We start from the raw sequence: 23,518 nt of genomic DNA, 5'->3' as shown, positions 1-23,518 counted from the left end.
CTCAACAGCTCTGGGATGAACCAGAACACCGATATCAGCGCTCAGCCATATAAACTCTCTCTCACTGAAGGGGCACAAACTCCCACAGACATACTTCAAAGTCCTGGTACCACAGTGATGCTCTGACCACAGAATAGCCAGCTTGACACACAGTTTCTGCTTCCAGACTCACCACTCGGGGTCCACAGGTGTGATGTCGATGCGGGGTGGGTTGACGAAGGGTAACGTGGTGGGGCGACAGATGAGCTCCTCGTCTGGGGTCCGTGACCTCTCCGACTGCCTCCATGACAGCGGCGGCAGCTGTAGGTTGCCAGAAAAGCGGCGTCTGCCCCGGCGCAGGTCCACTCCGAGAGTGCAGGCCGGAGACATAAAGGTGTCCGGAGGCTCCTTACTGTCCTACACACACAGACATGAAGACACAGACACAGAGGTTTCATTTCAGGTCATATCTCACCATTTTATTCTTTCCTGCTGATTGTTTGGCTCTTACTAATATTCTTTATATTGAATTGCATTGAATTATATTTATATTTAAATTTTCGGCATTTAGCGGACGCTTTTATCCGAAGTGACTTACAATAGTGAGACAGTATACAGTCTAAGCAATTGAGGGTTAAGGACCTTGCTCAAGGGCCCAACAGTGACAACCTGGCAGTTGAACCAGCGACCTTTTGATTACTAGTCCAGTACCTTAACCACTAGGCTACAATAATTAATAATAATTTATAACAATGCATTATATACTGCATTATTGGGACAGTGGTAGCCTAATGGCTAGAAATGTGGGCTATCAACTAAAAGGTTGAGAGTTGGAATCCCAGCTCTGCCATGCAGCCACTGTTGGGCCCTTGAGCAAGGCCCTTAACCCTGTCTGCTCCAGGGGCGCCGTACAATGGCTGACCATGTTCTGACCCCAGCTTCCAAACAAGCTGGGATGTGCGAAGAAAGAATTTCATTGTACTGTACACCTACAGTATATATGTATATATGACAAATACATTCGGTTTATTCTATATTATATTACATCATATTATATTTCATTATGCAGCATAAAGGCAGCAACAAAATGTCTTTACTGGGAAGAATTTGCTGATGTATTCCCGTCTCCTCGGGTTATGTTCATTACAGAAGCTTGTTCAACTTTAATGTAATGCAATTTGAGGGATGACGGGTCTCAGGCATTTATTATTGGTTCCATGAAATCTCTGAATCTTTTAATAATATCATGGACTGTAGATGATGGAATCTGTTAATGCATGTATGAATAATGTTATAAAACAGCTAAACTGTTCGGGCAAAGTGATGAACTTCGAACGTCATTCTTGCTCATAAATTCTAAGCCTTTTATTAATCATAAATAAATCATCAGTGTATATATAGTCATTAGTGTATATATTTAACAATAAATGCTCTTCTTTATGCAGTTTTAATTGAATATCTGTAAAATACAGCTAACACATAATAATAATAATAATAGAATTTTATTTATAAGCGCCTTTCAGGATACACAAGGACACTTTACACATCAAAGAAATTAAAAGAGAACAACAGAAAAGGTATAAAACGAGTAATAAAACATAAGAAAGTAAATAGTACTACTGCAAATATTGAGAATAAAAACAAATTAAAAACAAGTATTCAATAAAACTAAGAATTATGGAAAGCAGTTCTAAAGAGATAAGTTTTTAATTGCTTCTTAAAAATTGTCAAGGAGGAACATGAGCGGAGATAAAGGGGGATGGTGTTCCATAACTTTGGGCCAACAACACTAAACGCTCTTTCACCGTACATGCGCAGCTTGACAGGAGGTACAGAGAGCAAGCTGGCATCAGCAGACCGGAGCGAGCGTGAAGGACAGTATCTGGTCAGCAGAACAGAGAGATAGTCAGGAGCCAGACCATGCAGGGACTTGAATACTAAGAGGAGTATTTTGTAGTTTATGCGATATTGGACTGGAAGCCAGTGCAGATCTTTTAGTATAGGAGTGATGTGTTGCCAAGAGCTTGTATGTGTGAGAACTCTTGCTGCAGAATTCTGAACATACTGAAGCTTCTTCAGACTACGGGAAGGAAGCCCGATTAATACAGAGTTACAGTAGTCCAACCTGGATGTGATGAAAGCATGTATGAGGGTTTCAGCTACAGAGTTAGGAAGAGAAGGACGTAGTCTGGCAATATTTTTTAGGTGGAAAAAGGCTATTTTAGTTACGTTGTTTATATGAGCCTCCAAGGTAAGTGTGGAGTCCAGTATAACACCAAGATTGCGGACCTGGGCCACAGAGGACGTAATGAACCCTGGGATAGATATTGTTGGTTGACCAATCTTCTTAAATGTAGAAGGTGATGCAATAAGAATTGCATCACTTTCTTATTGCATCACCTTCTACATTTGCAAGAATTGCAACACATCACTACCTTCTGTTTTTATAAGTATCTGTCCCAACTTCTTTGGAATATGGGGTGGTATATTATACCAAATTCTAGCTTTCTGATAGGTGTCGTGTTCATTACAGCACTGGTTGTGGACACTGTTAGTCAGGGATGTAACGATGCACCACACGACAGTTAAAAATCGATCCACATGTGTAACAATTCAAATCGGTTTACATATATAACGAATCGTTATTCATTTTAAACAGCAGAGGGCGCCGGCGCTATTCACCTCGCCTGGTTGACATCACTACAGGGTTGCCAGGTTCTGAATTTTCCAGCCAAATGTATTTACGTGAGGATACTTTCTTTATTTGTATTATTCATTTATTTATTTAATGTGGGATTTGTTTAAAATTTCATTTCAGTTTTTTTTTACACAGAAAGGGAAATGTGCAGCATTGTTTTGCATAGTTTGTACCTACCTCAGAAATAAAAGGACGTCATTATTTAGATAAATAAAAGATAAGCACAAATACAGGATTTCATTTTATTTTTAAAGAGAAATAATAAAAGGAAACTTGTCCTGGGTTTATTTACATATTTCATATTCATATTCTATTCATTCCATCATATTATACAGATATTTTAACTAATACAAATCGCATTGCTATATTTTGTCAACATGCCACACGTGTCTATTGAAAATCCTGAGAGCTGCACTACTGTTTTTTATCACTAGAGGGCGGCACTGGTCTATAAATACACTAAAGGACAGTATGGTGGCCGGTGGTGTGGAACGTTCTAGTCTGACACAAATTATACGTCTAACAACAAATCTGTTTTACTGTTCTTATTAGTAAGGACATTTACATTAGTCTGAGTTCTTGGACGATACAAATGACTATGAGCTTGTTGGACGACCCATTTCAAAAGCAAATGGTATAAAAACAGTGACCTTTTTGTGCTATTTTCAGATTAGGGTCGTTCCTGGGATCGGGTGCCTTTTGGACCTTAAAACTTTGAAAATGAAACACTGTTTTAATTTGTTTTTCATGTTTTATTATAAAAAGGATGTGTTCTACTTTTCCTGCAGCTTAATTGGTTCTGAAGTGCTGTTCTTAAGTCAAAATGTTCGTCAGTAAAACCTGTTTTTCCCATAAGAAATAATGTAAATAGAATTAATCTGTGCCAGACCTCCCAAACCCCCCCTTACCCCTAACCTCTCTAATGTCTTACATGCTCTTTTTTGTTATAAATAAAGGTACATTTTCCCTTAATCTTAAATTATAGAATAGATATTACTGTAATAAACAATAATAAACAACAATACACAGTAGTACTGTACATAAACACACATCACATTTCAGTACAGTACGTGTGCTGTATCATACACCATAATACATTTCCTTCTTTTATATAAAATGTATCTACAAGAAACAATAACTCATATTTCTCTATTATTTCTTCTTTATTTCAGTAGTGTTGTATGCTGTAGGTGTAATTGCACTAAAGAAAGAATACTTTACTGAGCCGATTTCCTTCTTCTCTCTCACTCACTGTCCCCTCTGTCTGATACACAGCACCAAATGTTGTGATGTTTCTCAGCTCTGCGCCTTCTCTGCACCTTATTTCATTTTCATTTCATTTCCGCCTGTGGTCCCGTCTGGGACATAGGCCGCCGACAAGCTCTCTCCAGGCATCACGATTCCGGGCGAGTCTCTCCAGCTGTCCCCACGTCTTGCCCATCTGCTTGGCGTCTGCATCCAGGTCTCGGCGCCAGGTATTTCTAGGCCGTCCTCTCTTCCTCTTCCCTTGGGGGTTCCAGGTGAGGGATTGTTTGGTGATGTTGGATGTAGGTTTGCGGAGGGTGTGGCCAATCCATCGCCAGCGTCTCTGAAGGATGTCTTGGTCAACAGGCTGCTGCTTTGTTCGTTGCCACAGTTCTACATTGCTGATCTTATCGGGCCAGCGGATCTTTATGATCTTCCTGAGGCAGGTGTTAATAAACCTTATTTGGGGACATTTTAATATTGAAAACACCGGAAAAACACTGTCCGCTGTGCGAATGTTTGCTCACTATATATAAACTATGTATATATATATATATATATATACAGAGAGAGAGAGAGAGAGAGAGAAAGAGAGAAAGAGAGAAAGAGAGAGAAGCTCAGAGTCAACTTCTTCATGACATCACGTGTTTCGCAAATTTCTGTTCGTAATCCGAAATTTGTCCGTACGTTAAGTTCAAAAAGATCGTCCTTAACCCGAAATGTTCGTATGGTAAACCGTTCATAACTCAAGGGTTTACTGTATTGGTCAAGCTAAATTACACATTCACCTCATATACACTGCGACGTCCAGCCTGTTACGTATTAGGTCGTAACTGTTAGGATCCGCCAGCACTTACCTTTTATTTTCAGGGTTTCCCAGCGTTTTGTTTTTATTCCGGTTTGTATTTTGTTTTTCTCCGTTTTCTTTAGTTTCCCCGATCGCTTTTGTTCTTGGTGGTGGTTTGCGTTTGTTTTCCCGTTTTGCTCCCTTCTCCCCCTAGCGGCCTGGAGCGGTACTGTTTTCGGAGGTTGCTGCGGTACCAGCCAATAGATCGCTGGAGGGCGGACCCCTCGCACACCTGCGCCTCATTCCTCATCTCATCAACTCCTGCATTTAAACGCCGGCTTTTCTCTCACTCGTCGCCAGATTGTCTGCTTGCCATACGGTACACAGACGGCCGTTCGTTGTGTCCTTAAACCGTGAGTCCTCTTCTTGTACCTTCTCCTCGTTAACGTATTTTGTTTTTCATCGCCTCCTAGACCTTCCCCCCCCCGTTCCTGCGTTCCTGCCGTTCCTGGTTCTCCTGTGTTCCTGCCGTTCCTGGTTCTCCTGTATTCCTGCCGTTCTTGGTTCTCCTGCGTTCCTGCCGTTCCTGGTTCTCCTGTGTTCCTGCCGTTCCTGGTTCTCCTGTATTCCTGCCGTTCTTGGTTCTCCTGCGTTCCTGCCATTCCTGGTTCTCCTGCCATTCCTGGTCATCCTGCATTCCGGTTCATCACTCCTGGTCATCAGTCCGCCCTGCAGTTCCCCGGCGCTTCCAGTACCGCTCCTGCCGCTCCCCTCTCGTTTCTGTTATCTTTTTGGTTGTTTGTTTTGGTCGTTTATTTATTATTTGTTTAAATAAATATCGTATTATCACTTCTGGGTTTTGTTGTTTGTGCACTCGCCTTTGGGTTCCCCCCTAGTCCTTGGTGGGTTATTAACTAACCCTAACAGTACAATCTGGCCACCATGGAACCCACGGGTGCACAAACGGTTGAGGGGATCCTTATCCGCCATAACCAGATGCTGGGGACACTCAGCCAGCAGCTCGCTGACTTGACCCAGCAGGTAGTACGTCTAATACCTCCTAATCCTGTACCTCTTGCTCCTTCCCAGGTTCCGGTCGTACCTCCGACGGGTCCCGTGGTTCCAGGGTCCTCCGTGGAAACACCTGTCCCCAACCCCGAGCCCTTCTGTGGAGACCTGGAGAGGTGCAGAGGGTTTTTGTTCCAATGCGAATCCATTTTCCGTCAGCGTCCCACTACCTTTGCCACCGAGGCCAGTAAGGTGGCCTTTATTATTGGTCACCTGAGAGGCAGGGCCCTGACCTGGGCCGAAGCGGTACAGTCACAGACGGACCCTCGAGAGGGCTCGTTTGTTGACTTCCTCGCCCGGTTCAGGACAGTGTTTGACCACCCGGATTATTCGGGGAGTGCCTCTTCCCGACTATTTTCCCTGCGCCAAGGTTCCCGGTCCGTGGCTGATTATTCTATTGAGTTCTGGACCTTGGCCGCCGACTCGGGGTGGAACGACGAGGCCCTCCGGGAGGCTTTCCGGCAAGGTCTCATCGACTCCCTGAGGGATGAGTTGGCGGCAAGGGACGAGAGCCCCGACCTCCACTCCCTGGTAGCTCTGGCCATCCGCTTGGATAACCGCCTCCGCAGCCGCCGCCATGAAAGGGCGGCCAGAACCGGTTCCAGGCTACCTTCCCCTTTGACCTGTTCGAGCCCCTCAGAGCCCTCAGGTGCCTCCAGTGTTGCCCCTATACCCTTAGTACCAATGCCTGAACCCATGCAGTTGGGGCGTGCCCGGTTAACCCCCCAGGAGCGGGCTAACCGCTTCAGGGCCGGGCAATGCCTTTATTGTGGTCAGGCAGGCCATATTCTCCGGGCATGCCCTGTCCGGCCAAAAGAGGGCGCCCGTCAGTAGCCGTGGGGGTACTGGCGGGCGACTCTCAGCTATCCCCCCTCCCACAATTATCCCAATCCTCCCAGCAACGCCACCTCCGCATGCAGGCAACCCTTTGTTGCCATGGCTGCTCGGTCCCTCTCCAGGCCTTGGTGGACTCGGGTGCGGAGGACAACCTGTTAGACGAAGGGCTGGCAAGTCAGCTGGGGGGGACCCTGGAGCCCCTGGACCCTCCTATCACTGCGCGAGCCCTGGATGGACGGATCATTGCCCGGGTGACCCACCGTACCGCGCCTTTGTCCCTGATCCTCTCAGGAAACCACCGGGAGACCCTCTCCTTCGTAGTTATCAAAGCTCCTCAGACCCCCCTGGTCCTAGGCTACCCCTGGTTGGCACGTCACAACCCCCACATCGACTGGGCTCGTGGACGAGTTGTGGCTTGGAGCGACTTTTGCCACGCCAATTGTCTGGTCTCCGCCATCCCTCAGCCGGGGAACGGGACAAGCACCACCCCCTCTGCAGCATCCCCTGACCTGTCCAAGGTGCCCCGGGAGTACCACTTCCTCCGCGAGGTGTTCAGCAAGTACCGGGCCCAGTCTCTACCCCCTCACCGACCCTACGATTGTGCCATCGACTTGCTGCCTGGTGCCCCACTGCCTACCAGTCGGCTCTATAACCTCTCTCGTGCTGAGAGGAGCACGATGGAGAGCTACATCTCGGAGTCTCTGGCCGCCGGAATCATCCGCCCCTCATCATCTCCCTTAGGAGCTGGTTTCTTTTTTGTCGAAAAGAAGGATAAGACCCTGCGGCCATGCATCGACTACCGGGGCCTCAACCAGATCACGGTCAAGAACCGGTATCCCCTGCCGTTGATGTCGTCGGCCTTTGAACCCCTGCACAGTGCTACCATCTTCACAAAGTTGGACCTGCGTAACGCGTATCACCTGGTGCGGATCCGAGAAGGCGACGAGTGGAAGACGGCGTTCAACACCCCGCTCGGCCACTTCGAGTACCTCGTAATGCCCTTCGGGCTTTGTAACGCCCCAGCAGTCTTCCAAGCCTTGGTCAACGATGTGCTCAGAGACTTCCTTAACCGGTTCGTGTTCGTCTACCTTGACGACATTTTGATTTTTTCCAAGTCCCGGGAAGAACACGGAGCGCATGTCCGGAGGGTCCTCTCTCGGTTATTAGAGAACAGATTGTTCGTCAAGGTCGAGAAGTGTGAGTTCCACGTCGACTCTGTGGAATTCCTCGGGGTCGTTCTGGAGAGCGGCCAGGTTAGAGCCGACCCCCACAAGATCCGAGCGGTCACAGAGTGGCCTACCCCTACCACTCGGAAGGAGCTCCAACGCTTCCTGGGTTTCGCTAACTTCTACCGACGATTCATCCGAAACTACAGCCACGTGGCAGCACCCCTCACTCGCCTCACCTCGACTAAGATTTCCTTCACCTGGCCCCGGGAGGCAGAGGAAGCTTTCCTCCGGCTCAAGACTTTGTTCACTTCCGCCCCCATCCTCATCCAGCCCGACCCCGACAAGCAGTTCGTGGTGGAGGTGGATGCATCCGATACTGGGGTAGGGGCTGTGCTCTCCCAGCGGGTGAGTCCCGAGAACCCTCTGCACCCTTGTGCTTTTTTTTCACGTCGCCTTTCTTCAGCTGAGGCCAATTACGATGTCGGGGACCGTGAGCTACTGGCGGTGAAACTGGCCTTGGAGGAGTGGAGGCACTGGCTGGAGGGGGCCGCTCAGCCCTTTGTCGTCTGGACGGACCACAAGAATTTGTCTTACGTCCAGACGGCAAAGAGGCTGAACGCCAGGCAAGCCAGATGGGCACTGTTCTTCGCCCGTTTTGATTTTACTTTGACCTACCGGCCTGGATCCCGGAACATCAAACCGGACGCCCTCTCTCGCCAGTTTGCCCCGAAGGAAGCCCTCACCTCTTCCGAGACTATCCTCCCGCCGAGTCGACTTGTTGGGCTCCTCACTTGGGACGTTCGTCGTCTAGTCACCGAAGCCCAGGCCCAGGAACCAGACCCCAGGACAGGAACCCAAACCCGTCTCTTCGTCCCGGCCACAGCTCGCTCGCCGGTCCTTCAATGGGCCCATGAGTCCCGCGTCGCCTGCCATCCCGGGACTAGTCGTACCGTATCCTTCCTAAAGAGGCATTTCTGGTGGCCATCCTTGGAGAAGGATGTTGGGGAATTTGTGGCGGCCTGTACCACCTGTGCACGCAGCAAAGCATCCCATCAATCTCCTGCGGGGCTACTTCAGCCTCTCCCTATCCCGAGTCGCCCATGGTCCCATATTGCCTTGGACTTCGTCACGGGCCTTCCGGATTCCAACGGGAACACAGTCATCCTCACCATCGTTGACCGGTTTTCCAAGGCCGTACATTTTGCTGCTCTGCCGAAGCTCCCCACAGCCTTCCAAACAGCAGAACTTTTAGTTAATCTAGTTTTTCGCGTTCATGGAATACCATTGGACATTGTGTCAGACCGAGGACCCCAATTCACCTCCCAGGTTTGGAAGGCCTTCTGCGGGGCGCTGGGCGCCACAGTCAGCCTTTCCTCCGGCTTCCACCCACAGTCCAACGGTCAGGCGGAGAGGACCAACCAGGGCCTGGAGTCGGCCTTACGGTGCATGGCTGCTCGCAACCCCAAGGCCTGGAGCTCCCACCTGGCCTGGGTCGAGTATGCCCACAACTCTCTGGTGTCATCTGCCACAGGATTGTCCCCCTTCGAGGCCTCCTTAGGCTACCAGCCACCACTGTTCCCCGAACAAGAAGCCGATGTGGCAGTCCCCTCTGTTGGGCACCACCTTCGCAGGTGCCGAAGACTCTGGCGCTCCACCAGGACCACCCTCCTGCGCACTCGGGACGCCAACCAGCAGTCGGCCGATCGTCGTAGAAGACCGGCCCCCCCCTATGCTCCTGGTCAAGCTGTCTGGTTGTCCACCCTTCACATCCCCTTGCGTGTCGAGTCTCGGAAACTCTCCCCCCGCTTCATCGGCCCCTACACCGTCGAGAAGATCATCAACCCCACGTCGGTACGACTGAAACTTCCCCGCCACATGCGGATCCACCCCACATTCCACGTCTCCCAGCTCAAGCCCGTGGTTTCCTCACCCTTGAACCCTCCGACCGAACCCCCACCACCCCCCCGGCTCATCGATGGGCATCCGGCATACACGGTTCGCCGGTTGCTGGATGTCCGTAGACGTGGTCGGGGCCTCCAATACCTGGTAGATTGGGAGGGTTATGGGCCTGAGGAGCGGTCGTGGGTTCCCCGGGTTGCCATCCTTGACTCCAACCTGGTCCGTGAGTTCCACCGTCTACATCCCGATAGACCCGGTAGGCCACCTAGAGGTGGCCGTTGAGGGGGGGGTACTGTTAGGATCCGCCAGCACTTACCTTTTATTTTCAGGGTTTCCCAGCGTTTTGTTTTTATTCCGGTTTGTATTTTGTTTTTCTCCGTTTTCTTTAGTTTCCCCGATCGCTTTTGTTCTTGGTGGTGGTTTGCGTTTGTTTTCCCGTTTTGCTCCCTTCTCCCCCTAGCGGCCTGGAGCGGTACTGTTTTCGGAGGTTGCTGCGGTACCAGCCAATAGATCGCTGGAGGGCGGACCCCTCACACACCTGCGCCTCATTCCTCATCTCATCAACTCCTGCATTTAAACGCCGGCTTTTCTCTCACTCGTCGCCAGATTGTCTGCTTGCCATACGGTACACAGACGGCCGTTCGTTGTGTCCTTAAACCGTGAGTCTTCTTCTTGTACCTTCTCCTCGTTAACGTATTTTGTTTTTCATCGCCTCCTAGACCTTCCCCCCCCCGTTCCTGCGTTCCTGCCGTTCCTGGTTCTCCTGTGTTCCTGCCGTTCCTGGTTCTCCTGTATTCCTGCCGTTCTTGGTTCTCCTGCGTTCCTGCCGTTCCTGGTTCTCCTGTGTTCCTGCCGTTCCTGGTTCTCCTGTATTCCTGCCGTTCTTGGTTCTCCTGCGTTCCTGCCATTCCTGGTTCTCCTGCCATTCCTGGTCATCCTGCATTCCGGTTCATCACTCCTGGTCATCAGTCCGCCCTGCAGTTCCCCGGCGCTTCCAGTACCGCTCCTGCCGCTCCCCTCTCGTTTCTGTTATCTTTTTGGTTGTTTGTTTTGGTCGTTTATTTATTATTTGTTTAAATAAATATCGTATTATCACTTCTGGGTTTTGTTGTTTGTGCACTCGCCTTTGGGTTCCCCCCTAGTCCTTGGTGGGTTATTAACTAACCCTAACAGTACAATCTGGCCACCATGGAACCCACGGGTGCACAAACGGTTGAGGGGATCCTTATCCGCCATAACCAGATGCTGGGGACACTCAGCCAGCAGCTCGCTGACTTGACCCAGCAGGTAGTACGTCTAATACCTCCTAATCCTGTACCTCTTGCTCCTTCCCAGGTTCCGGTCGTACCTCCGACGGGTCCCGTGGTTCCAGGGTCCTCCGTGGAAACACCTGTCCCCAACCCCGAGCCCTTCTGTGGAGACCTGGAGAGGTGCAGAGGGTTTTTGTTCCAATGCGAATCCATTTTCCGTCAGCGTCCCACTACCTTTGCCACCGAGGCCAGTAAGGTGGCCTTTATTATTGGTCACCTGAGAGGCAGGGCCCTGACCTGGGCCGAAGCGGTACAGTCACAGACGGACCCTCGAGAGGGCTCGTTTGTTGACTTCCTCGCCCGGTTCAGGACAGTGTTTGACCACCCGGATTATTCGGGGAGTGCCTCTTCCCGACTATTTTCCCTGCGCCAAGGTTCCCGGTCCGTGGCTGATTATTCTATTGAGTTCTGGACCTTGGCCGCCGACTCGGGGTGGAACGACGAGGCCCTCCGGGAGGCTTTCCGGCAAGGTCTCATCGACTCCCTGAGGGATGAGTTGGCGGCAAGGGACGAGAGCCCCGACCTCCACTCCCTGGTAGCTCTGGCCATCCGCTTGGATAACCGCCTCCGCAGCCGCCGCCATGAAAGGGCGGCCAGAACCGGTTCCAGGCTACCTTCCCCTTTGACCTGTTCGAGCCCCTCAGAGCCCTCAGGTGCCTCCAGTGTTGCCCCTATACCCTTAGTACCAATGCCTGAACCCATGCAGTTGGGGCGTGCCCGGTTAACCCCCCAGGAGCGGGCTAACCGCTTCAGGGCCGGGCAATGCCTTTATTGTGGTCAGGCAGGCCATATTCTCCGGGCATGCCCTGTCCGGCCAAAAGAGGGCGCCCGTCAGTAGCCGTGGGGGTACTGGCGGGCGACTCTCAGCTATCCCCCCTCCCACAATTATCCCAATCCTCCCAGCAACGCCACCTCCGCATGCAGGCAACCCTTTGTTGCCATGGCTGCTCGGTCCCTCTCCAGGCCTTGGTGGACTCGGGTGCGGAGGACAACCTGTTAGACGAAGGGCTGGCAAGTCAGCTGGGGGGGACCCTGGAGCCCCTGGACCCTCCTATCACTGCGCGAGCCCTGGATGGACGGATCATTGCCCGGGTGACCCACCGTACCGCGCCTTTGTCCCTGATCCTCTCAGGAAACCACCGGGAGACCCTCTCCTTCGTAGTTATCAAAGCTCCTCAGACCCCCCTGGTCCTAGGCTACCCCTGGTTGGCACGTCACAACCCCCACATCGACTGGGCTCGTGGACGAGTTGTGGCTTGGAGCGACTTTTGCCACGCCAATTGTCTGGTCTCCGCCATCCCTCAGCCGGGGAACGGGACAAGCACCACCCCCTCTGCAGCATCCCCTGACCTGTCCAAGGTGCCCCGGGAGTACCACTTCCTCCGCGAGGTGTTCAGCAAGTACCGGGCCCAGTCTCTACCCCCTCACCGACCCTACGATTGTGCCATCGACTTGCTGCCTGGTGCCCCACTGCCTACCAGTCGGCTCTATAACCTCTCTCGTGCTGAGAGGAGCACGATGGAGAGCTACATCTCGGAGTCTCTGGCCGCCGGAATCATCCGCCCCTCATCATCTCCCTTAGGAGCTGGTTTCTTTTTTGTCGAAAAGAAGGATAAGACCCTGCGGCCATGCATCGACTACCGGGGCCTCAACCAGATCACGGTCAAGAACCGGTATCCCCTGCCGTTGATGTCGTCGGCCTTTGAACCCCTGCACAGTGCTACCATCTTCACAAAGTTGGACCTGCGTAACGCGTATCACCTGGTGCGGATCCGAGAAGGCGACGAGTGGAAGACGGCGTTCAACACCCCGCTCGGCCACTTCGAGTACCTCGTAATGCCCTTCGGGCTTTGTAACGCCCCAGCAGTCTTCCAAGCCTTGGTCAACGATGTGCTCAGAGACTTCCTCAACCGGTTCGTGTTCGTCTACCTTGACGACATTTTGATTTTTTCCAAGTCCCGGGAAGAACACGGAGCGCATGTCCGGAGGGTCCTCTCTCGGTTATTAGAGAACAGATTGTTCGTCAAGGTCGAGAAGTGTGAGTTCCACGTCGACTCTGTGGAATTCCTCGGGGTCGTTCTGGAGAGCGGCCAGGTTAGAGCCGACCCCCACAAGATCCGAGCGGTCACAGAGTGGCCTACCCCTACCACTCGGAAGGAGCTCCAACGCTTCCTGGGTTTCGCTAACTTCTACCGACGATTCATCCGAAACTACAGCCACGTGGCAGCACCCCTCACTCGCCTCACCTCGACTAAGATTTCCTTCACCTGGCCCCGGGAGGCAGAGGAAGCTTTCCTCCGGCTCAAGACTTTGTTCACTTCCGCCCCCATCCTCATCCAGCCCGACCCCGACAAGCAGTTCGTGGTGGAGGTGGATGCATCCGATACTGGGGTAGGGGCTGTGCTCTCCCAGCGGGTGAGTCCCGAGAACCCTCTGCACCCTTGTGCTTTTTTTTCACGTCGCCTTTCTTCAGCTGAGGCCAATTACGATGTCGGGGACCGTGAGCTACTGGCGGTGAAACTGGCCTTGGAGGAGTGGAGGCACTGGCTGGAGGGGGCCGCTCAGCCCTTTGTCGTCTGGACGGACCACAAGAATTTGTCTTACGTCCAGACGGCAAAGAGGCTGAACGCCAGGCAAGCCAGATGGGCACTGTTCTTCGCCCGTTTTGATTTTACTTTGACCTACCGGCCTGGATCCCGGAACATCAAACCGGACGCCCTCTCTCGCCAGTTTGCCCCGAAGGAAGCCCTCACCTCTTCCGAGACTATCCTCCCGCCGAGTCGACTTGTTGGGCTCCTCACTTGGGACGTTCGTCGTCTAGTCACCGAAGCCCAGGCCCAGGAACCAGACCCCAGGACAGGAACCCAAACCCGTCTCTTCGTCCCGGCCACAGCTCGCTCGCCGGTCCTTCAATGGGCCCATGAGTCCCGCGTCGCCTGCCATCCCGGGACTAGTCGTACCGTATCCTTCCTAAAGAGGCATTTCTGGTGGCCATCCTTGGAGAAGGATGTTGGGGAATTTGTGGCGGCCTGTACCACCTGTGCACGCAGCAAAGCATCCCATCAATCTCCTGCGGGGCTACTTCAGCCTCTCCCTATCCCGAGTCGCCCATGGTCCCATATTGCCTTGGACTTCGTCACGGGCCTTCCGGATTCCAACGGGAACACAGTCATCCTCACCATCGTTGACCGGTTTTCCAAGGCCGTACATTTTGCTGCTCTGCCGAAGCTCCCCACAGCCTTCCAAACAGCAGAACTTTTAGTTAATCTAGTTTTTCGCGTTCATGGAATACCATTGGACATTGTGTCAGACCGAGGACCCCAATTCACCTCCCAGGTTTGGAAGGCCTTCTGCGGGGCGCTGGGCGCCACAGTCAGCCTTTCCTCCGGCTTCCACCCACAGTCCAACGGTCAGGCGGAGAGGACCAACCAGGGCCTGGAGTCGGCCTTACGGTGCATGGCTGCTCGCAACCCCAAGGCCTGGAGCTCCCACCTGGCCTGGGTCGAGTATGCCCACAACTCTCTGGTGTCATCTGCCACAGGATTGTCCCCCTTCGAGGCCTCCTTAGGCTACCAGCCACCACTGTTCCCCGAACAAGAAGCCGATGTGGCAGTCCCCTCTGTTGGGCACCACCTTCGCAGGTGCCGAAGACTCTGGCGCTCCACCAGGACCACCCTCCTGCGCACTCGGGACGCCAACCAGCAGTCGGCCGATCGTCGTAGAAGACCGGCCCCCCCCTATGCTCCTGGTCAAGCTGTCTGGTTGTCCACCCTTCACATCCCCTTGCGTGTCGAGTCTCGGAAACTCTCCCCCCGCTTCATCGGCCCCTACACCGTCGAGAAGATCATCAACCCCACGTCGGTACGACTGAAACTTCCCCGCCACATGCGGATCCACCCCACATTCCACGTCTCCCAGCTCAAGCCCGTGGTTTCCTCACCCTTGAACCCTCCGACCGAACCCCCACCACCCCCCCGGCTCATCGATGGGCATCCGGCATACACGGTTCGCCGGTTGCTGGATGTCCGTAGACGTGGTCGGGGCCTCCAATACCTGGTAGATTGGGAGGGTTATGGGCCTGAGGAGCGGTCGTGGGTTCCCCGGGTTGCCATCCTTGACTCCAACCTGGTCCGTGAGTTCCACCGTCTACATCCCGATAGACCCGGTAGGCCACCTAGAGGTGGCCGTTGAGGGGGGGGTACTGTTAGGATCCGCCAGCACTTACCTTTTATTTTCAGGGTTTCCCAGCGTTTTGTTTTTATTCCGGTTTGTATTTTGTTTTTCTCCGTTTTCTTTAGTTTCCCCGATCGCTTTTGTTCTTGGTGGTGGTTTGCGTTTGTTTTCCCGTTTTGCTCCCTTCTCCCCCTAGCGGCCTGGAGCGGTACTGTTTTCGGAGGTTGCTGCGGTACCAGCCAATAGATCGCTGGAGGGCGGACCCCTCACACACCTGCGCCTCATTCCTCATCTCATCAACTCCTGCATTTAAACGCCGGCTTTTCTCTCACTCGTCGCCAGATTGTCTGCTTGCCATACGGTACACAGACGGCCGTTCGTTGTGTCCTTAAACCGTGAGTCTTCTTCTTGTACCTTCTCCTCGTTAACGTATTTTGTTTTTCATCGCCTCCTAGACCTTCCCCCCCCCGTTCCTGCGTTCCTGCCGTTCCTGGTTCTCCTGTGTTCCTGCCGTTCCTGGTTCTCCTGTATTCCTGCCGTTCTTGGTTCTCCTGCGTTCCTGCCGTTCCTGGTTCTCCTGTGTTCCTGCCGTTCCTGGTTCTCCTGTATTCCTGCCGTTCTTGGTTCTCCTGCGTTCCTGCCATTCCTGGTTCTCCTGCCATTCCTGGTCATCCTGCATTCCGGTTCATCACTCCTGGTCATCAGTCCGCCCTGCAGTTCCCCGGCGCTTCCAGTACCGCTCCTGCCGCTCCCCTCTCGTTTCTGTTATCTTTTTGGTTGTTTGTTTTGGTCGTTTATTTATTATTTGTTTAAATAAATATCGTATTATCACTTCTGGGTTTTGTTGTTTGTGCACTCGCCTTTGGGTTCCCCCCTAGTCCTTGGTGGGTTATTAACTAACCCTAACAGTAACAGGGTGGACCGTAACAGGGTGGACATTCTGACATAAAATTATCATTAGATAGCGAGTGAGCAAAACCATGCTAGCAAAAAAGTAAAAATTTCTCTGCTCTTTAGTATGATTATTTTTTAAATGATCAAATCGTATTACTTTTTCTCATATATCCCATAGCAGGGTGGACATGTTATGGTTGACCATATAAGACTTTTAGGATAAAATGTGGAAAAAACAACATTAAAATTAGGAGTTTAATAAGCCGCTCATCTTCCACAGTAGTTTTTCCTCTAAAAAGATCATGTGAGCTCAAAACAGCTCCTCATTTTATAAGAGACAGTAGTAAGAGATAACAGGGTGGACGGCAACTTGAGGGACGTGTGAAAAACCCTCATAATCAGCAATAAAATCAAACTCATAAAGAAAAAAAATCCAGGGTTTAGAGGGACTTAATCAAAGCTTTTAAACAGGATTGAAAGACTGAGATATTTTCATGATTAAATCTCATATATCATCACTAAATCAGAATGTACAGCACTGGGAACATTCGGAAACCTCTGCTATATATCTAACAGATAAAAACAGTGTAAAACATATACAGTCATTTTATTTTGGGGTGGGGGGGTAGAAAACATCGTGTTTAGTATTTGAAAGCGTTCATTATTTCAGTAAGATGTTTAGAAATTGTTTTGTTTAAAATGTACTTAATAAATACAATGATCAGTACTGGGGACACAAAAGGCACCGAATTGTAGGAATGACCCATATAAGAACAGCCCCTACCCTGGGAATTTGTGCCCATTCAGTCAAAAGACGAATTCAGTCAATTCATCCCAGAGCTGTTGAGCGGGGTTGAGGTCAGGGCTCTGACGTTGCAGGACACTGAAGTAAGAAAGTAAGTCTTTGCTTTAATATTTTCATTTCACCAATACATCATCGCAGGGCGTCGATCACCAAACACCAACACACTCCTACAGTAGAGTCAGACTCAGAACTGAAGAGACGCTATAGTCATCAGTACGTTCCTACAAACTCCCACCTCACGTCACTAGAGTCAAGAGCAGCACCGTTTATCCAACGACTGGGGTCGACTGTATATGTGTAATTCCACACGTATTATAGTCATGTTATAGACGTCAAATTACATGGAACGACCCAGATTAAACATTTACTCTAGTCTTTATGCTGTAACTGTAATAACAGAAAAAGGTTCAAGTAAGAGAGATCATAAAGCGTCTTTGAGTATCTTGAAAAGCGCTATATAAATAAAATGTATTATTATTATTATTATAAAGCACCTATAGTTACTCATGCACACACTGACACTTCAAAAGTGGTCCAAAGAGGGAACAGTGGCAAACCGGCGACAGGGTCGTGGGCGGCCAAGGCTCATTGATGCACGTGGAAAGCGAAGGCTGGCCCCCACCGCCGAAAGTGCCAACAACGGGCACATGAGCATAGGAACTGGACCACGGAGCAATGAAAAAAGTTGGCCTGATCTGTGGAATTACGTGGATGGCCGGGTGCGTGTGCGTCGCTTACCTGGGGAACACACGGCACCAGGATGCACTATGGAAAGAAGGCGAGCCGGTAGAGGTGGCGTGATGCTTTGGGCGACGTTCTGCTGGGAAACCTCGGGTCCTGCCGTCCATGTGGATGTTACTTTTACACGTAGCTCCTACCTGAGCATTGTTGCAGACCATGTTCACCCTTTCATGGAGACGCTTCCCTGATGGCTGTGGCCTCTCTCAGCAGGATGATGGTTCAGAATCGGTTTGAAGAGCACCACAACCAGTTTGAGGTGTTGACTTGGCCTCCAAATTCCCCAGATCTCAGTCCAATCGAACATCTGTGGGACGTGCTGGACAAACAAGTCCGATCCATGGAGGCCCCACGTCACAACTTACAGGGGTTAAAGGATCTGCTGCTGACATCTTGGTGCCAGATACCACAGCACACCTTCAGGGGTCTAGTGGAGTTCATGCCTCGACGGGCCGACACAATATTAGGAAGATGGTCATAATGTTATGCCTGATCGGTGTATTTCTTGATTTTCATAATAAGGATAATACATATATTTGACATATATTTGTACATATTGTTTACACTACTGCTGCTATTATTATTTTTTGTTGTATTCCATGCCATAGTGTCATATGCAACAAATTGCACATCTGCATCACATATTGTATATATGCACAATGTACATCTGTATTAGTTCTTCTTTTCGTTTCTTCTTGTTCAGCTACTCTAGGCCAATAATTTTTAGGATAAATAAAGCATTTATTTATTTGTCTGTCTGTCTGTCTGTCTACTCGTACAGACAGATGGAACAGTGGGAGATTTACACGTCTCTCTGTGGTCTGAATGAAGCGTTTGAATGTGGATTGTGATTATTCTCTCAGAATGAAGTGATTAGATGAATCATGAGCCAGGATTTCTGAGCGCTTCAGGTCAGAAAGCTTTGAGAACGTTACAGCTCTGTAAACAGTTTGTACAGTGCGACCCAACCCACGTGTGAACGCTCGGCCTCAGCTGATCCTTCATCACTTACTAACATAAAAAAACAGTGAGCTGCTATTATACTCGAGCATGTGTGGGCGCTCGGATGGTGCAGAGGTAAAACACGTTAGCACACCAGAGCTGACATCTCCACCTCTGGAGTTTAAATCTTAGCTCTGCTACCGGCACACCGGGCAGCTAAACGGAACTGACTCTCTCGTCAGAGGGTGGATATGCTGGAGGAGATTCCTCATCACTGCTGCGACCCCTGCTGGCTGATTTATGTCGGTTCAATGAGACGGGGGATAACGTGGATCAGTGTGTGACTCTCCGTGCACGATACAGATCTCCGTATGAAAAAGAAGCAGTCAACTGCTGCACACGTGTCAGATTATGTGTGTGTGTGCGTGTGGTCAAGAGTGTAGGTCTGCAGCAGTAAATGATTAAACGATTAACCAACAAATGCACTGGTTAAAATGCTGTTTGGTAAAAAGGATATATGTATGTGTGTGTGTGTGTGTGTGGTTGATCATTTATATTTTTGGCATTTAGCATGTTCTTTCGTTTAAAGCAACTTACATCCAAATACTATCTATCTATCTGTCCATCCGTCCTTCTATCCATATATCTATCTATCTGTCTGTCTGTCTATCTATCTATCTATCTATATATCAGTGTGTCTGTCTGTCTGTCTATGTATTTATCTCTCTATCTGTCTATCTATATGTCTGTCTGTCCGTCCGTCCGTCCGTCCGTCCGTCCGTCCGTCCATCCATCCATCCATCTATCTATCTATCTATCTATCTATCTATATATCAGTGTGTCTGTCTGTCTGTCTATGTATTTATCTCTCTATCTGTCTATCTATATGTCTGTCTGTCTGTCCGTCCGTCCGTCCGTCCGTCTATCTATCTATCTATCTATCTATCTATCTATCTATCTATCTGTCTATCTGTCTATCTGTCTATCCGTCTATCCGTCTATCTATCTGTCTGTCTGTCTGTCTGTCTGTCTGTCTGTCTGTCTATCTATCTATCTATCTATCTATCTATCTATCTATCTATCCATCCGTCCATCCGTCTATCTATCTATCTATCTATCTATCTATCTATCTATCTATCTATCTATCTATCTATCTATCTATCTATCTATCTATCTATCTATCTATCTATCTATCTATCTATCTATCTATCTATCTATCTATCTATCTCTGTCTATATATTCAAGCAAGAAAGGGGTAAGGGCAAGACCATCAAAGGCCCAACAGCAGCAACCTGGCAGTGAAGGGGCTAGAACCAGCAACCTTTACACATTACAAGTCCAGTGTCTACAATTAAGACTGAATTTGGGTTTGGGAGCAATTGAGGGTCAAGGTTCTCGCTCAAGGGTCCAACAGTGGCAACTCTGCGGTGGCGAGGCTTGAACCAGCAACTTTCTGATTACTAGTCCAGTGCCTCAACTACTCAGCTACCACTGCCCCATGATGCCCTACATTTCTGCCTGATCCTACAAATGACCTTTTGCCAGAAGAGCCGTATTCCATATTAATTTGAAATTTCAAACAAGCTCAGGATCAGATGTCCACATACTTTTGGCCATATAGTATATGTATTTAAACATCCTTTTCCAATAAAAAAAGAATAAAATGCCTCCATTATTCTGTAGAGGATTTCCACAAGGCATTGGAGAGCGACTGTGGGAATTTGTGCCCATTAAGGATGAGTGAGAAGGTCTGGCTCACGATCAACACTTCAATCCATGTTAAAGGTGTTTAATGGGGTTGCAGGACGGTGGATTTTCTCCACACCACTCATTACATTTACGGCATTAAGCAGACGCTTTTATCCAAAGCAACCTTCGAGGGCCTTGCTTAGGGGCCCAACAGTGACAACTTGGCAGTAGCAGGGCTTGAACCAGCGAGCTTTTGGTTACTAGTCCAGTGTCTTACCTGCTGAGCTAATGCAGCCCTAATGTGGCTCATTAAGTGCTTTGTGTGCACTGATACAGTCGTGCTGGAACAGGAAAGGTCCTTCCCTAACATCGCATTCTAACCTTCTGTCTGTGAGTGACTCGAGTCTTTTACTTGAACTTGCTTTGACTTTGCAGGGTTTCTCTGTCAGCTTAGGACACAGACGTCACGGATTCCCACCAGGCTGCGGCACACGTCCGGCACCGCGTCCCCACGTGACCCCGGAGAAACAGATCCGTCAGACATGACCGGGTCTTCCCGTCTCTGTGAGCGCTGAGGTGACCTTCTGAAGGAATGTGGTCTCTGGAGAAGTCTGCGGCCAGCTCGGTCTGCTCTGGGATGTGAACTCGGCTCGGGCGAATGCGGTTTTTAATCATCAAACTGATGCACAACCTTTTCTCCTTCAAGATAAAACCAGAGCGGCAACAAGCGATCGATACATCAACTCTGGTGATTCCACAGCCTGACTGTTTCTGTGATGATCAAAGTGAGACGTTTACACTGAATATGGCATAACATTATGACCACCTTCCTAATATGGTGTTGCTCCCCCTTTTGCTGCCAAAACAGCCCTGCGACTGTGATGCTTCGTAATCCGAAATTTGTTCCGGCACGGTGGCTCGGTGGGTAGCACTGTCGCCTCACAGCAAGAAGGTCCTGGGTTCGATCCCCAGGCGGGGCGGTCCGGGTCCTTTCTGTGCGTAGTTTGCATGTTCTCCCCGTGTCTGCGTGGGTTTCCTCCGGGAGCTCCGGTTTCCTCCCACAGTCCAAAGACGTGCAAGTGAGGTGAATTGGAGACACTAAATTGTCCATGACTGTGTTCAATATAACCTTGTGAACTGAAGAATCTTGTGTAATGAGTAACTACCGTTCCTGTCATGAATGGAACCAAAGTGTAAAACATGACGTTACAATCCTAATAAACAAACAAACAAACAAAACTGTCCTAAAGCCGCAATAATTTCACCTTTTTCTTGCAATACCCTGCATTTCAATTGATTACACTACATGGCGCACGCCTAACACTACCACGTTTTACTAAAGTCGAGTCTATCTGGTCTACACACAGATATTCATTCGTCACATTTGTCATCGCACCGAGCCCTACTACCCCTCTGGAGTCGCCTATCGCGCCAGCGTGATCTAACCACTTGTCTGGTTTAAAACGTCACACATAAACCATTAACTTATGTCGAAAGTGCTGCTTTAAACGCTGAATTGGTTTTGTTTAGACGGCGACACACCAAGTAGAAACAAAGATAAAAATAATAATAAATACAAAAAACTACATTCACGCATGTGTAAAAGTGCACATAATGGGACGTTTCAGTCTGGCGTTTCATTTACATTCAAAAATTCATCATCATCCGGCCCGTCTGTCAATTTTTAAAACCCAGTGTAGCCCCAGATGCACAAACCAGTGGATTGTGGTGCCAGTCCCAAGCCCGGATAAAATAGGGAGGGTCGTGTCAGGAAGGGCATCCGGCGTAAAAATTGTGCCAAATCAATAATGCGGATCACGATCCACCAGAAGCCGAGGAAATAGATTGATTGAATCCGAAATTTCTTTGTATGTTAGACTGAAAAAAAGTCCCTCATAACCCAAAATGTAAGTCAAGGGTCTACTGTAAACAGAGATTAAATATCATGGTTTAAATTACAGGGGTAAATACAAGTCGTTAGTTTGCTAGTATTTAGATTGTACCCCTTTAGATTGTACAATTCACACAATAAAGCAGGTATAACTCACCTCGCCGGGCGACACGTTCAGCACACTCCTGCTCTTCCTCATCTTCTGTGGATGCGTTCTGGTCCTGCTCCACCGACACACCTGGATGGAGATCGAAACGAGATGGAGTTAAAACCCTTTCTGAAAGCGGGAGAATGTGCCGTCCTGTCAGGGCGCTGTAAATTAGTTTTGTACATCAGTAACTTCCCTCACGTCTCCTCTACTTTATCTGTGGATCCGGTCAAAGCCTGAGATGTTCTGCTGCACGGCATTAAGATTTAGATTAAGATTAGGACTGTTATGTCATTCTGAATCAATCTGAAGCTTCAGCTGATGTGAAATTATTCATGCAGAGCTGTAGTTACACATCACGCTTATTTTATTTCACGGCTTTGATTATTTTGTTACCTGTTTAACACGTTGTGGCATTTTAACCATCCAGGTTAGGAGAAAGGTCCTTAGCCTTGGCAGAAGTGGCACTAGACCCTATTAGCATCACTTCTGTTTTATTACAGTGTAAGTAACAAACAAAAGATTGTCTGACAACTGATGTTTAATTTCCTGTAAACAGTGAAAACAATTTTAGGTGGTAGAAGAAGCAGTGGAGTAGGTACTACGGTAAATTTGGGGTCACCAGTATGGAGTGAGGATCTACATTAGAAGGCAGGAATCCCCCAGGCTGCTTGGACTGCGATCTTACAATAAACATATGAGACAGCAACGTGATCAAGGTCACAGAGGTCTAAAGGCCTTTAGCGTGCTTCACGCGGAGACGACATTCGCCTGGCTTTGGCAACCAATGTGACATAATTGCGGAGAGAGCGAACAACCACGGACGTCGCGCTGTGGCTTCGCTCACCTTGTCGCGCACATGGAAGCTGGGCAAACTCCGCCGACAACGACACTCCGCGACAACGCCCGTGATTGGTCGGTAAAAAAAGCGGCGTGCCATGAAAACAAACATGGATTTTGAGGAGCGTCTCAACTGTGATCATCGGCTGCGTCCGAAATCGCATACTTCCATTCTGGACAGTATGCAGGACTTCGTGCAACGCTCGCAAACTTAGTTTCGCAGGAAGTACGCGAAGGCTTTAACTCTTAACATATGACATCATTTATAGGCTGATAATAAATTATATTTTTAAAAGTTGGCGAAATAATCTTGTTTAGATGATTTTCTCAGTACATTTTGCTCAAGACCAGAGTTTATGCCTTTAGAAACAGGGTTGCTAAAATAATAAAAATAATAATAATTAAA

The 23,518-nt window shown here is 49.5% G+C and overlaps 1 protein-coding gene across 2 annotated transcripts in view; it reads right to left on the bottom strand.

The window, feature by feature from the left end:
* The window catches only part of pde4ba (phosphodiesterase 4B, cAMP-specific a), a 217,289-nt gene that overhangs the window by 156,454 nt on the left and 37,317 nt on the right, over positions 1-23,518 (bottom strand). For both annotated transcript variants that reach the window (XM_062998065.1, XM_062998066.1), the window contains exons 2-3: positions 22,282-22,362; positions 173-396 (exon numbers count right to left, since the gene is read on the bottom strand). In XM_062998065.1, the coding sequence (XP_062854135.1) occupies positions 173-396; positions 22,282-22,323 (266 nt within the window). In that variant the 5' untranslated portion in view covers positions 22,324-22,362. The remainder of the gene's footprint in view (positions 1-172; positions 397-22,281; positions 22,363-23,518) is intronic.

This window comes from Trichomycterus rosablanca, chromosome 6 (genome assembly GCF_030014385.1).
Source record: "Trichomycterus rosablanca isolate fTriRos1 chromosome 6, fTriRos1.hap1, whole genome shotgun sequence".
NCBI lineage: Eukaryota > Metazoa > Chordata > Actinopteri > Siluriformes > Trichomycteridae > Trichomycterus > Trichomycterus rosablanca.
Note: the sequence above shows the minus strand (reverse complement) of the source record. Positions and strands in the feature narration are given on the sequence as shown.